Raw genomic sequence first — 14,905 nt, forward strand, 5'->3', positions numbered from 1 at the left:
TAAATTCGGGACACGGGCGGCGGCGACTGCGGAGAGGCAGGGGCAACAGGAGGAGGAAGGAAGGAGAAGGAGAAAGAGGAGGAGGAGGAGGAGGAGGAGGAGGAGGAGGAGGAGGAGAGCGGGTCGACGGGAGGTGGAAGCCGGCGGCAATTTTCTCCTCACCTCGAGTAACAATGCTGACAATGGGTGCCATAGAATTCCGGTAGGAGACAACCCGCCAGCGGTGGCTCGACTACCAGAATATCGCCCGGATGTATTTCCCTGGTCGCGACGGCGTGTTTACCCGCTGCCGCGGTCTCACGGATTTCCAGGCAGTCGGACGACCAGCGTAGACCGGAAGTAACAGCGCCATTTAACGGCGCGCCGCCTGAGACACGTGCGATGTTTTCTTAGATAGAGAGAGAGAGAGAGGGGGGAGGGCGTTCTTTCCGCGAGAGCGAGCTCATCAGACGGCTGGCTGTCGCGCAATGTTGACTCGCACACGCCTTAACTTACCGCGCATCATGTAACTCTTCTTCAATCTACTCTATATTTGCGACAAAAGATGCGCGCCAAGCGGAACTCGTGCTATTCGAAATCTGCGATTTCGACCTGGGGACTGACTTTCGGTCTTCGCGCTCTTCAGATTGTTCTTCCAGTGAAATTCCAGTGAAACGGTGAAAAGACGAGTCGCTCGAACTCGAGTGACTTTTCGCTTACAAACAGTGCATCGTCTTCCATCGTCTTCCGAATCGTCGGCTGAATATTTTCAGTCGAGATTGAAAAGTAAACGCAACGGCTACGCGACGCATACAATGTATAATTAAGTTATTAATATTGGAACAATATATAACGCCCGAGTATTTTAATTGTACGCACGCTTGTCTATTTAGTTGTCATCGACTATTCAAAGAAGCGTGTCAAGAGAGAACATCTGCGCCCGCTGTGATGGTTTCACGTCAACGTTCGCAGACAAATGTGCACGATTAGAAAATGTCAGTGGCTTGATTACACCGCGTGTTGAAACTATTACGCCGCTCTGTATAACCCATCGCCGCAGGAACAAATTCGGTCTAATCGATTGAAGCATTTACCGTCGTATGAATTGACAATCCACTCGAGGTTCGAGTTAAACATACACTCCGGTGTAATTCCGACCGGCAGTTGGATAATTCAGAGAGCACGAGCAAAATTTCGCCCGGGCTTCTGTGTCGCGAGGAATATAATTATCGACTTCATATCTTTCACATCTCGCACACGCGGTGAGAATTCTATAATAAAAATATATTTCAGCGATCGAGGTATATATCTCTCTTTCGACACTCTGGCCCCATTTATTATCTCTCCGTTTCACGCGTGCGTATTTTTACATCTTAGGAACCGGAGGGAGTCTCTGCTATTTTTTTCCTCAACTCATTTACCAGATCCTCTGGCTGAGAAACGTGCTGAGGTTGAGAATAATTTACGCGACAGAAGCTGTAATATTCTCTAGCCGCACGGCTTGGATTTGTTATTAAGCACGATGATAAATAATTATAAGCAATTAGGAGTCTCCATGCGTTGTGCACACTTGCTCGTCGTCTTAAGGCCACGTCAAAGCAGCGCGAGTGCATGCGCGGCGCGGCGCGGCGCGTCGAGTGAAGGAGAATGCGCTTTACCGCACGTCTCTACGTCGATTTGCCGACGAGTTGCAGAGCGCGGAAGGTTCCGAGCGGCCCGCGCTCGAATCGTCAATGAACGGGGTCGATTACGCGCGCGTCTACTACGCGCGCTCGGTGACGTAAGCAGCGCGCACGTGGCGCGCATGAGCGAAGGAGAGGGGGAAGGGCGACGCTCAGTCCCGGCGATCAGATCGCGCCTGCACAAAATCGCCGATATCTCCACGCGGGAGAATCGTAGAGACTTGAAACAGGGCGCGTTGGAAAGCTCAGAGCTGCGCGTTCATCGCAAGCGCGCTCGATTCGCGCGGTATCGTCAGGAGAAGCAGGTAGGATTTTACGAAGCAGACTGTTTCGTGCTTTTCATCGAAGTAATCGCTGCGATGATTTTGTCGATTATGTATCGTCCTGGAAAACGAACCGAAGTTTTGAAGAACTTCCCTGAAGAAACGTATTCAAGATATGTAGCGGCTGAGTGACAATAATGATGAATAATTCTGACGTTAGATCGGGGATTAAGATCGAAATGCGGCGGGGCGAAATTTCGATGAGCGTTCGACCTCGCTGTTCAGCGCGTACGACTCCCGGACGACTTCAACGAAACGCGACGCCGCCTTCGTTTCGTTGTTAATCCGAGTTATTCGCGGCGCGGTCGCTTGCGCTATTATTTAAGAATTCCGAAAGGGATTCCCGGCTAACGAGAATGTGTAAACAAGCCGCAATTCCGCACGAAACGCCATTTCCGGTTATCTCGGTCGCGACGCTCGCATGTGGCACGTTGCCCACTGCGGTGCTCTAATGAATGGAAGAAATTACTGCGGTCCGAAGAGGATGTATACGCTCGAACGACTAATCATGATCCGTGAAGCGACGATACCTACGCGCCGCGCGCGCGCGCGCGAGTTCCGTTCTCGCTCACCGAAGCGGACAACAACAAACCCCGGCCTGTTGTAGTAATTGCGATATTCTGACTGTTTCCCGCTAATTTCGAAAAAGTATTCGTTCTCTCTCTCTCTCTCTCTCTCTTCACGTAGTTAAACATAACCGTAATTTCCGCCAAACAATTAGTCGTTTTCCCTCACTCGCTGCGCCCCGGTCCACTTCGTTACGTATTATTAATCAGTTTTGCGCAACAGTTCGAAAATTATCCACCTGTCGGCCGCGGTTCCCGCAATAAGCGGGCGCTCATTTATCGTACTTACCGATCGCCGCGTGAAATATGACGATCGGCTCGCTGCATTCGCCGGAGCGCCTCCGCGATTTTGCCTAAGGTGAATGTCCGAATTAGCGACACTTGGGCCGTTTCCTCAATAAATCAGCTGACACCACGGATCTTTATTTATCGCAAACGTGTGTTCTCACTGTAAAGTTTATGTATTATCGCTGACGGGGACAGAATTCAAGCAATTATTCATTGACATCTTAGAAATTTCGATACAATTTACTATCAGACGTCTTTCCGGTGCGGATTTGCGTGCGAGTTATTTTCTTCCTTCAAGGTTAAACTATCAATGAGAGAACAAATGTCACTAAACTGCCACGCCGCTTAATATATTATTTATGGGAATGACAACTTCAGTCATTTTTGGTGAGATGTTACAAAGAGATAAAAATTTTCAAAACCTCAAACGTTCAAGCTTTCCGACAATCAGTTAGTGTACTCAGCTTGATCAGTTTAATGTACTCAGCTTAACGCGCGCATTATTGATTTATAAATTTGCACTCGTGTAGATTTTATTCGTGAATTTATATTTCACGACGAGGTTATTCAGCCGCTAATTGGGACATTCACCTTACCTCTGTTTTCTCATTTATCGTTCACGGTGCTCGAAAATTCCGGCTCGCCGCGGCGATCGCGTACACGCCGCGGAATAATCAGCGGGTCTTGCACATCCGCTCGAATTTCGTTCTTCGAATTTTCCGCGCACCGCGCTCGTACAGTTAACGAAACGCATCCGCCGTCGGTCGGTCGGTCGGTCGGTCGTGTGGAAGCGTGGGGAGAAAAACGAAATGTCAAAACGAACAAGAGGAAAAGAGCGGGAGGGGAGGCGAGTCCGCAGAATTCAGAGGGGATAATACCCGCGGGTGAGGACGGAGTGCGCGTTAAAATTGCAGGATCCACTTACTGATTTATGATACGGCGGATCGATTACCGCGAAGAATGCGCGGCGCACGATGAATGGAGAAAATATGCAATGACATGGCCATGCGTGTCAGAGAAAAAAAATATACCTAGTTCTCCCACTCTCTCGCGCGCTCTCTCTCTCTCTCTCTCTCTCTCTTCCCCTCTCTCTCTCTCTACATGCGAGAATGCGAATTTATTTTGCGCCACGAGTAAAAATTGCTCTCTCTAGATTCCTCTTCTGATAAAAAATGGATAAAATTTATACGGCGACTCCAAACAAGATACAACTTTGTGAAATTCGTGAATCTGATCGGAGTGTGATGTGTTGGTTTCAGCCAAGAGTGCACGCCAATCAGGTTCACGAATTTTACAACATCCCCAAAGCAGCTTTCTCCGCCGAATCAGACGATACTTTTTACCGATTCAATTTGACGATTCAATCTGAGATTATCGCGCTTGTTTATGTATCTGAATAATAATTATTTCGCATCGCATTTTTGATTGTGTTAAATTGCTTCATTTTTATTTATCTGTTTCTTTTTTCTTCTTATATAATTCCAATCCATAATTCGGTTCTGCAGCTGAATCTTTCGCAACAGTCCCAACTTGGATCCGAATAATCCAGGTTATTTGAATTATCCGAAAACTGCGGCTTTGACCTTCCCGACCGAAACCGATCTCAGATATGCGGATAGTTAGATATCTGAATACTTGAGGATCCTGGTTAACAAATGAGAACGCCCGAAGGCTCAGTTTGCACACAACGAAGACTTCGTCAGACGCCTGTAGGCGATCACACACTCTGAAGGTAAAATCTGTCGTCGCAGCTTCTCACAAACACACGCACGCACGCACGCACGCACGCACGCACGCACGCACACACACACACACACACACACACACACACACACTTTCGCGCGCTACCTCACTTTCGCGAAGCTGTCTCCGTGCGCTTTTCGGGGTTCCGGCGCTAGAGCGCGCTGCGCAGCGCCAAGTAATAATTTCATTTATATTCGGCCGACGCTCCGCGGCGGTTATCAGCGCGGCGATAAGGCGGATGATAAGCTCTTATGAGGCGTGCAACGCTCGCCGCGTCTTAAGTCTTAAGAAGTTAGACGGATCTATCCAACGGGGAGCGCCGCTGATACTTTGAACACTCTTCTAATTTGATTGGACCGCAGTCAGACTCGCGAGCTCTTGCAGAGCGGCGGCGGCGGCGGCGGCGGCGGCTGCAAGAACAGCAATGGCGGGGTGAGGGGGCGGGGGCGAAGGTTGAAGTAAATGAAGTTCAGTTACGAACGGCCGCACCTACAGCAGCAGCAGCAGCAGCAGCAGCACAACCTTCGAATCGCGTTTTCGGCTTAAGCCATGAAGCGCTCGAGGGCTGCTTTGTGGTGCTACAATTCCACGTTCGAAAACAAAGAAACGCTTGTCTCTGTTTGAGCGGTTGAAACGGTCCGGGGGTTGGCTCAACTCGGAGATACTCTTAACGATCAATTAGTCGGGCGAACTCGTCGCTGTAGTAGTAGCCGGAGTAGTAGAACAGTAGTAGTAGAAGTAGCAGTAGCGGAAAGAGAAGGAGGAGGAGGAGGAGGAGGAGGAGGAGGAGGAGGAGGAGAAGGAGGAGGAGGAGAAGCAGCAGCGACGGAAGCGGTAGCTCGCATTCAGACTGCGAGAGCGCGTGAAATAATGTCCTTACACTTATTACCGGGGCGATTTGCCCCGCTCTCCTCTCGGCCCGCTCTCCTCCAGCCTTGCCGCGCGATAATTTAGCCGTCTTTGTTGCAATCGCTCGCGACCCAAAGTGGAATTAATCGCGCCTGGATTGCGCCGGATTGCGTTGCATGTGCCGCCGGCGCGTAAATATTCCGCTGGATTTCGCTCGTCGGGGGAGGTCCTGCCGATCCGACATTTTATTTCGCCCCACTGTCTTTCTCCGTCTTTCCTCTCCTACCGCCCCTCTCGCCCGCTTCTTTCCTTCTCGCCCTTTTCTTCCGTGTTCAACGTGAAACATCAAGAGATCGTCTGCCGACTGACAGACCGCGCGAGAAGTCGTCGTCGAGCTCGTCGAGCACTCTTAAAATCAAGAACGCGCGGCTTCTTGAGAGAGTGGCACGGGCCGAAAGAGAGAGAGGGAGAGAGAGAGAGAGAGAGAGAGAAATGACGAGAGAAAGAGAGCGATAGTGGTACACGAGTGCGGCGAGCAAAAGAAGCGTGCGTGACAGAATTTATTAATTGATACAAGGCTAATTACCGAAGTTGATGCACGCGAACCGGGGGCGCCGCGAAAAGAGCGGCAATTCTCTTCGCCGGTCGAAAAGATTTTCAATTTATTCTCACCGCTTAGCGCTGCGTGTCACTCGACGGAGAACACGTGCGGGGTAACGGGGGTGGGGGGGGGGAGGCGGTGGATCGGATTTTCTAAGTTTAGGGTGAGAGATAAATGAATCCAATCTGATGAGAGTATTAAAAGCGGTAGAAAGTAATGTATCGTCGCGACGCGACGACCGGAAGAGGGTGAGAGACAGACAGCGAGCGTGACAGAGCGAAGAGGCAGCGACGGAGCGAAAGAGAGGGGAGGGGGAGGGAGCGTCGCGCGCGACGCGTCTTTTAATTTAATTCCCGGTCCACGGGGCAAACAAAGTTTTGCCACTGGCGGAGAAATTCCAGGCATCTCGTCTGCTACGGGAGTCAAGCCGCTATTCGCGTTCAGAGAGAGCCGCGAGAGAGATAGAGAGGGAGGGGGAGAGGGCATTAGCTGAAAAGCGTAAGCGTCGAGAGTATCGTTTCGCCGTTGGCCGTCGCCGCGGAATGAGAAGCCGAGTCCGCGGAAAATGCTTCGTCTCTTTCTCCCTTTCTTCCTCCTCCTGCTCCTCCACCCTCGGCATCTACCACCTGCCGTTCCTGCTCCGTTTCTTCCCTGCCCTCGGGCCGGCCGCTTTTGAAGCCGCTCGCTCGGTCGGGCGGGCGTGTATAAACGGCATTTACGCGAATAAACACGGCCGAGATCAAACCGGAGCTCCGCGGCCGCGTCCGCGCGATGACCGGTTGCCGCCGTTAATCACGGGGTTATCGACACGGCCGATCAAAATTTCATATTTTTCGCCTCTTTTTTTCTGTTTGCGATTCCGATCGATTGATCGCTAATTGCCGGCCGCGCGGCAGGCAGGCACGAGCAGGCGGCGCGGCGTGGCGGCGCGGCTTCTGTCATCGGATACATACACGCGAAATATTCGCGCGGATATTTTATTATCCTCAATAAAGCGCGCAAATAAAAATCTAATTAAACCCCCGCGTTCCCTGCCCCCTGCCCCGCGTCACTGAGAGCGTCACTTTCATCCGCGGTTCAATAATCGTATCCTGCCGTATATTATGTTCGCGCGACGAGCGTGCGCTTGTCGTGCCTCAGTCCTCAGGATCGTTCCTCGGATTGTTCGCGCGGCCGCGGTTCGGGTCGTCGACGCGAAAGGATTAACGCGCACGGCACGCGTGTCTGAGAGACGTCCGAAAGCCGGCTGAAACAAGCGGGACGTCCTTCGGACGTCTTTAAGGCCAGCGCTTTCTCACGGACGGAACTCGTGATTGATGACGATCAGAAGCGAGAAAGTTCACGCCGAGGATCCCCGCGAGGCACGTTGTAACGGAAGGATATGTCCAGGAAATGACACTCGTGATCGATTGGGCGCATTCGTAAAATGCCCCGAGAATTGTCCTGTCGCTTCTGACAGTCAACGAGCAGCCGCAAGATTCACGTCGCACGTAAGCTTCTTCCTCGACTCATCCTCTCCCTCTCTCTCTCTCTCTCTCTCTCTCTCTCTCCCTCTCGTGATCCCGTCGCCGTTAAGTTCGCGGCTATTTATCGATCGTTAGAACGAGAGGCAAGTTTCCGGAATATTTTTCAGACGAGCACTCGATCGATCACGAATGTCGGTTTTACGGATCCTCTTCGTCTCGACGTATTCTGTCGATCGAAGAATTTTCAACACATGTTTTCTCGCTTCTGACGTCATTAATCAATACGGCCATTAATCAAGATGGCGGGAATACGGGAAGCTCAAGACGTCTTTTGAGACACGCGTGTTGCGTCGCTCAGAGCCGAGGATTTTCGACGCGGCCGAAACTGCGGCCATGCTAGCGGAGATCTAATTAATCTGCATTAAAATAATTAACACTCTGCCTCTTCTCTCCCACTCTTGTCCCTCTTTCTCTCTCTCTCTCTCTCTCTCTCTCTCTCTCTCTCTCTCTCTCTCTCTCTCTCTCTCCCTTTCTCTTTCCGTCTCCTTCGCGCACGAGCGACAGACAAAAAGTCACTTTAATCAACGCGCGAAAATTCGTCACTAGCCATTTAATTAAGGTCGAGTCAATTTCGCGGAGCGGAACGCGCACGTGGGCGACGGTGCCACGGGAAATAAGAACGCCCCGGGCGTAAATTATTCCCGATCCGAATAATTCGACCAAGATATCATTTCTGCGATACAGCCTGCTCGCGACGTGGAGGAGATCCCTCATCCTCGCTTTGCCGATGCAGATCTCGGACCTAGAACGGGAGAGACGAGAGACCAGAGACAGAGAGAGAGAGAGAGAGAGAGAGAGAGAGAAAGATAAGAGGGAGATCCAGGACCCTCCGAAGGTCGGTCGGGCCGGTCCAGTCGCGTGTACGAAGCATCGGCGAAATAATATTGTTTCCGCATATACTTCGTCGGACGCGCGTGCTCACGAATGCATGGAATTGTTCGACAGCTGTCCCTGTCTCTCTCTCTCTCTCTCTCTCTCTCTCTCTCTCTCTCTCTCTCTCTCTCTCACTCCCTGCCGCCCACCCTCTACCGGCGTCCGTCCCGTCGACGGCACGCCTCGTTTGCGCGGGAAATCCGATATTTTCCGACATGGTATTTGGCGCTCAAATGATGCGCGCGCCAAGTTATCGACGTCGATTCGTCTCTTTGTAGCTAAACGGCCGTCAGCTACACCGGAGCCCGCGCGCACCGGGGCACCGGCCGTAATTGGAAAGTGTCTTTTTGTTCGTCCTTCCCTTCCCTCTGGCCGTTCGCTCTCCCCCTCGCACAAACTTCGTGTAACCTAGCTACCTACCAACCTACCTACTTACCCTCGTCCTCGTCCTCGTCCTCGTCCTCGGCCACGTCCTCGTGCCCATCGCGCCGCGCCGGACGTCTGATGTAAGCGAGGTGGAATTCCTATCGCGACTCCGCAAGCCGGCTAACCACCGAGCCAAAGAGCTTCGATTAATCGCGGGGGATGCGTGGCTGGACCGTCTCCCCTCTCTCGCGGGCACGTGTTTCGTTGCGAGAGGGAACCGCTCGAACAGAGCAGACGCGCGGAAATCCTCCCCCTCGAGGAAAGACCGGCCGCCCCACCCGCGGCGGAGACGCTCCCGGGAATGCGCTCGCAGTCGAGACTGTCACAATCGACACGCGGGGGAGGTTGTTCGTTCCCGGGCGTGAGTCTAATCGAGTTTAACGAACTCGCTCGGGACGATCGAATCTGCTGCCTCTCTCTCTCTCTCTCTCTCTCTCTTCGAGGCGCCGGCCAAATTATTTTTATTATCTCGCGAGTTATCCCCGTTCGATGAGCGAAGCGAGATTGCGCGATGGGCGATGAGGGTGGAAGAGCCAGGGCAAGAGAGAGAAATACAGATAGAGAGAGAGAGAGAGAGAGAGGGGGGGAGGGGAGAACGAAGGAGCCGATAGAATTATCCGCGTCTAGACGAATCTCATTATGAGAAGACGAATGGAGAAGCGCTGGAAACGGCCGCCTGCGACCTTCGACACGCGTGAAACATGTGTTATCTTGGCCCACCTCGCGACACGCGTCACAAAGGACCAACGAAATTGTCTCGCATAAAAACGGTGCATTTCGATTAAATACTCCCCCTCCCCTGTCGGAAGGTGGAGTATCCCGTCCTCTGATGAGGCCGTTCTCTCTTTTCCGTTTTCTCCTTTTCTCTCTTTCTCTCTCTCTCTCTCTCTCTCTCTCTCTCGCATTCGCTCTTCAGGCTGCCAAGTCGTCAAAAGTCTCTTCTTTGTCGCTGAAGTCGAGGAGGATGAGCGAAAGCGGGAGGGTGGCGGGGGGGGTGCGGGAGGGGGAAGAAGAGAAAGAGACACGGATTTGCGCGATGACGCGAGCGAATCCGAGGCGTCGCTCGAGCGGCACGCATTATATGTTTGCATATATTTGCGGCAGCCTCTCTTCCAAAGGAATATCGAATTAAGCGTTTCCCGGGAAAATCGACTGTGTGGGTTACCATGGAAACCATAGCCGGCCCCGCGTTTCGCTTCTCAACCCGGCGTGGCGGCCGCATTCCCGCACGGATTCGACGCCGGATCGGAACCGGATCGCGTCCGACGTTTCGTCAAACATTCCGATATACGGGTTTGCGGATTTTTAGGCCGGTGATTGCATTCCCGCGCTTTTCCCATCGGCGCGTCCTGCCGGTGCGCCTGACCCATCCCGGCCTGATTTCGGCCCGGATCCAATGCCGGAATCCAGTTTCTCGGACTAACACCAATCGCTCTCGACCCGTCATATGGATCGGCGTCTGTGTGCGCATGTGCGTGTTGATCTTAATTCATTACCGACAATTCAGGCGCGACGAGTCGATGCGCGTTGTTACTAAACACGTAACGCTTTCTTCCGCTTGGAGAACAAACCGTAACGCGATATCGATCTAATTACTCAGAGCTCTACATCGGAATGTCTTTCGGAGCGGAACTTCGCTCAAAGTGAATGGAAAATGGCGTATCTTCACTCGGGGCGGTGGTGAAAATACTAGCGCTCGCGCAGGGCTGCGTGTCTGGCTCGAGATTAGAGTAGATTTTGATTCCGTAATGTCCCGACCGATTAGAGGAAACAAGTTCCTCCGCGGCGGCGGAGTATATTAAATTCACTCTTCAATCTCGAGCGGAAACATTCGCCCGACGAGAGTCAGAATGGGGAGAATCGCTGAGAGCGCCGGGCGTCGACTCGGCCGTCGATTTGCCCTCCTCGAGTCAAACTTCACTTCGCAGGAGAAAAAAATTCAGAGAGGACATGACTTATACAATTCCATTCGTCTTGGATTGTTCGCAGCAACCGACGAGAGAGCGGAATTTCTCCGCGAAGAAATTCGCTCGCCTCGATCTGCCGGAGCGAAGTTTCGCTCGGAAGATGAGCGAACATTCAGCGAAGCGACAACGACGGTACCGCGGTTCGCGAGAGTTTCGCTCGAGCTCAGAGCGAATTCTAAGCCCATATGAATCGATCGCGCTAAAACAGCTTCGACGTGCGAAACTCCCGATTCTCCCGACTGAGAATATTCACTCGGGCGCCGCCCCCTCCCCCCCGCCTGCGTAAAACTCACTCTCGCGTCAAGAATCACTCGATGGTCACTCCGCTTCTCGAGTTAATCAGAACGGAGCGCGCGATTTCTTTCCGGCGCAGTTACTTCTCCACCTTGCCGCCCCCGTGAGAAGCAATACGGAGGGCGGAGGGTGCTGCCGGATTCTTCTTTTTTCTCGATGCTGCCAACGGGCAGCCGCCCTTATCCCGTCGTTTGCCTTTCAATTACTCCTCCGTTATATTTTCCGCGCTCCGCTCCGCCGTTTTTCCGCCCGCCGCTGGCTGGCCGGCCGGCCGTGAAACGGATGCCGCTCGCGCGCGCGCGCGCGCGCGCGAATCGATAACGCCGGCGGAGTGACTTGCGAGATTAAGCTCGTTACTGTATCGTTGCCGAATTATTCTTGCCGCGATTGCTGGGCGTTCGCGAACTATCAAGGATCAATACCCCGCTCTCTCTCTCTCTCTCTCTCTCTCTCTCTCTCTCTCTCTCTCTCTCTCTCTCTCTCTCTCTCTCTCTCTCTCTCTCTCTCACCCCCTCATCTTCTCTCTCCCTCTGCGTCTCTCTCGCTCGCGCGCGCGCGCGCGTAGTTCAATCCTAATACAACTTGGCAGAAGTTGCAGGGGAATCAGACATAAAGCCGTACACCGATACCCCGGGAGCGGCAGCGCGGCGGAAGCAACAGCGCGGGGGGTGCGGATGCACGGCGTTAATCCGACCGCAGAAACTCGAATCCGCCACTCGATGGAATAAAGCGCGCGCTTTTGTCTCCTGATTCTCGCCGCCGTTCGCACAAACGTCGCCGCTGTGTTTTGAGACTCGGCGGCGACAATCGGTCATCCTCTTGCGTCCGTCGTCATCCGGCGGTTCGATACTCGGCTGTCGCAGCGAGTTCGGCGAACCACGCCGGATGATTCTTAGGACCTCCGCACGAATCGCCGCAGCCGTAACGTAAGAATTGCCCGATCAGAACCGAGGAATCTCGATAGGACGGCAGTCCTGCGGCTCGAGAATGCTTCGCACGATCGCTCGATCCTCGTGCGGCTCGTCTCGCGCGACTTTCATTATTTTCTTTTTAATTTTCTTTTTCAGTGGGAGGTGAAAAATCTTTAAAAGACACCCAATTGGATAGTGTGGGGTTTTTACCCACTAAAAAACACCTCCCCCGATCACGACCAGTCGATAGACCGACTGGCGATTTTTACTTCACTTGTTAGTGAATGGAGCACTTATCAAAGATAAGCGTCGCTTTCGTTATCGCCACGCAGGCAATTCGCGTTGTGAGGCTCGCCTTGATGAGGATTCGCGAGTTTGCTTTAACCCTTTGAGGCATAGTGGTAAGTATACTTACCACCTATTTATTCTCACATTTTCATGAAATATTTCATATTTGAGGGATTCTTGTCGGGTTTTTTGCGTTTTTTAGCTTCTTATATGATATGGGGACATAACATGGAAGGTTGAAAAGTGTTTTGCATAAGTTGTCCATTTATTATAAATAAATGAACTGGGAAAAAATACACATTCTTACAGAAAAAAATCATTTTCCACGAACTATGAGTGAATTTTCTGCTCAAAATCAAAATTTGGGGTTTTTTTGGGTCGCTGATTACAAATCTGAGGTCCAAATTCCAAAATTAATTTTCCAAGATAGCGGATCATAGAATTTTTATTAAATTAGCTAAAATTGTACTCTGGTTAGTTTTTGAGCTCGCTGATTACGAATCTGAGGTCTAAATTCTAAAATTTATTTTCCAAGATGGCGGATCATAAAATTTGCACACGATTAGCTGAAATTGCACTTGGGTTAGCTTTCAAGATCGCTGATTACGAATCATCGATGTCACCGAAATTATCGCGATTTTTCATACTTGTGGCCGCCATCATGAATCCTGAAAATCTGACAACGGATTCGTAATCAGCGACTCCGAAAACCCCACAATACCCATAGTCAGACCGAAATTATCGCGATTTTTCATTTTTGCGTCCGCCATCTTGAATTTCGAAGATCTGATAACGGATTCGTCATCAGCGAGCCCAGAAACCCCCGAAAATATAAATTTTCATGAGATTCGGATTTTCTGAAAAAAAAATACGTGCCTCATAGGGTTAAGACGCGAGCAGTAAGCGAATTAACCAAGCGCGGGCGATTATTCTTCCCACGGTTCATGAAGAAGCGGCCGCGGTTGGTCCATTTCTTACGGTTTACGTCTTAGAGTGAGCTTGCGGAGCCGGAGTTAATCGGATCCCCGTGGCATCCGCGGGGTATCTCGCGACTCCTCCTCGGAACGCCCTCGCAGTGCAGGCAGGCGTATCGGGCTGCCGTATCGCGCGGATAAGACTCGGCCGTGTGAGACTCGGGCTGCTTAATTAACTTTTGTAGCGAAATATAAGCTGACAGCGCGCGCGCGCGCGCGCGGAGGCCAAACGGGCGTTGATAAGCGATTACGAGCGTATGCTGATGAGCGTTACCGTGCGAATCTCCTTGCTTTCATCTCGCTCTTCTCTACCTGCTGCCTCCTGTGTGTCTCTCCCCCGCTCTCGCTCTCGTGTCGCATGTTAAGCTTAACACGTTCGCGACCGACGTCGCATACGTGCGGCAGCGCGATCATCTCTCTACTCCTCTCTCTCTCTCTCTCTCTCTCTCTCTCTCTCTCTCTCTCTCTCTCTCTCTCTCGTGTTGCTCTGTGTGAATATCTTCGAGTGGAATCTCACCCGAGACAGAAATGAAGAGTGGCGGAATTGCGTCGCGGTGTGTGAGTGAGTAATTTGGGATCCTTCGGGTGAGACGAAACGATTCTATCCTTACGTCGTTGTGATTCCCGGATGAGACAACGCGTGGTCAATTTTCGCCCCCTTCGCGATCTCCCAGTCGATTTTTTCGCACGAAGCGACAATTTCACTCGAGCTCATTGTCGGAGGGGACTCTAATGTTGTATGGGCAATGTTCCATTCGATTAGAGCGGATATGTTCCCGCGACGGTGGAGTATGATCGTTTGCATAACGATTACGATGCTTCTCTCTTTTCGCCGCGAGATTACGAACACGCGAGATTAACGAGACTGCGAACCTCCGCGCATCACGAGAGCTCGCGTATGGAAAGGTTCGAAGGACATTTTTAAATATGGGGTGCGCAAACGGCGATTCGTCACGAGGCGGAAAAATTTTTTAATCGCACTTATGTAATTGTTAACTGCATTTACGAGGCGAATATGAGTTAATTGAAATTTACCTCACGCACAGTAACGCACAGTCCTGTCTTTGTTGCGAAATGACGCGGCAAGAAATTTACTAAAAATTACACCCACCCAAATTTTCATATTAAACTTTACGTGACATACTTCGGTCTTCGGTAGATTTTTATGATTCTTTCGTACCGTTTTCCTTCGTATTTCCGTTTCGTCAATCTGCGGGAAAGACATACGAGTCCGCCGCACGCGGAGAAAATATTCTCGCGAAAATGGCGACAAAATTTTTGCAATCTTGGACAGAAATATAACCGCGAAATTGTGCCACGTGTTCGCTCAGAAATATTGTGCACGCTTGCGAGACTTTTTACAGTCTCGCAGTCACCTGAATGTCCTGTTGCTCCGCTTTGTTTTATCGTCACTCACTCCTTTTACAGTAATTCATGCTGCAGTACGGGTACTGTTCGACTTGACGGGCAATATTGTACCAAGGACTACCATTTTAACGCAATTTCTACCGCAATATTTTCTCCGTGTACGAACCACCGATAAGGGACGCGACCTTTTAGCAAAAATAAAAGCATAAAAATCGCCAGCACATTCATGCACACCCATCTCGTCCCG

General features: G+C 51.4%; 1 protein-coding gene across 1 annotated transcript in view; it reads right to left on the minus strand.

Annotated features, from left to right (window-relative positions):
- LOC105181493 (SET and MYND domain containing, class 4, member 2) overlaps positions 1 to 14,905 on the minus strand; it is a 65,345-nt gene that overhangs the window by 17,018 nt on the left and 33,422 nt on the right. Inside the window, exon 4 of the mRNA XM_025304169.1 lies at positions 163 to 367. Coding sequence (XP_025159954.1) covers positions 163 to 367 — 205 coding nt within the window. The remainder of the gene's footprint in view (positions 1 to 162; positions 368 to 14,905) is intronic.

This window comes from Harpegnathos saltator, unplaced genomic scaffold, assembly GCF_003227715.2.
Source record: "Harpegnathos saltator strain DR-91 unplaced genomic scaffold, Hsal_v8.6 scaffold119, whole genome shotgun sequence".
Classification (NCBI taxonomy): Eukaryota; Metazoa; Arthropoda; class Insecta; order Hymenoptera; family Formicidae; genus Harpegnathos; species Harpegnathos saltator.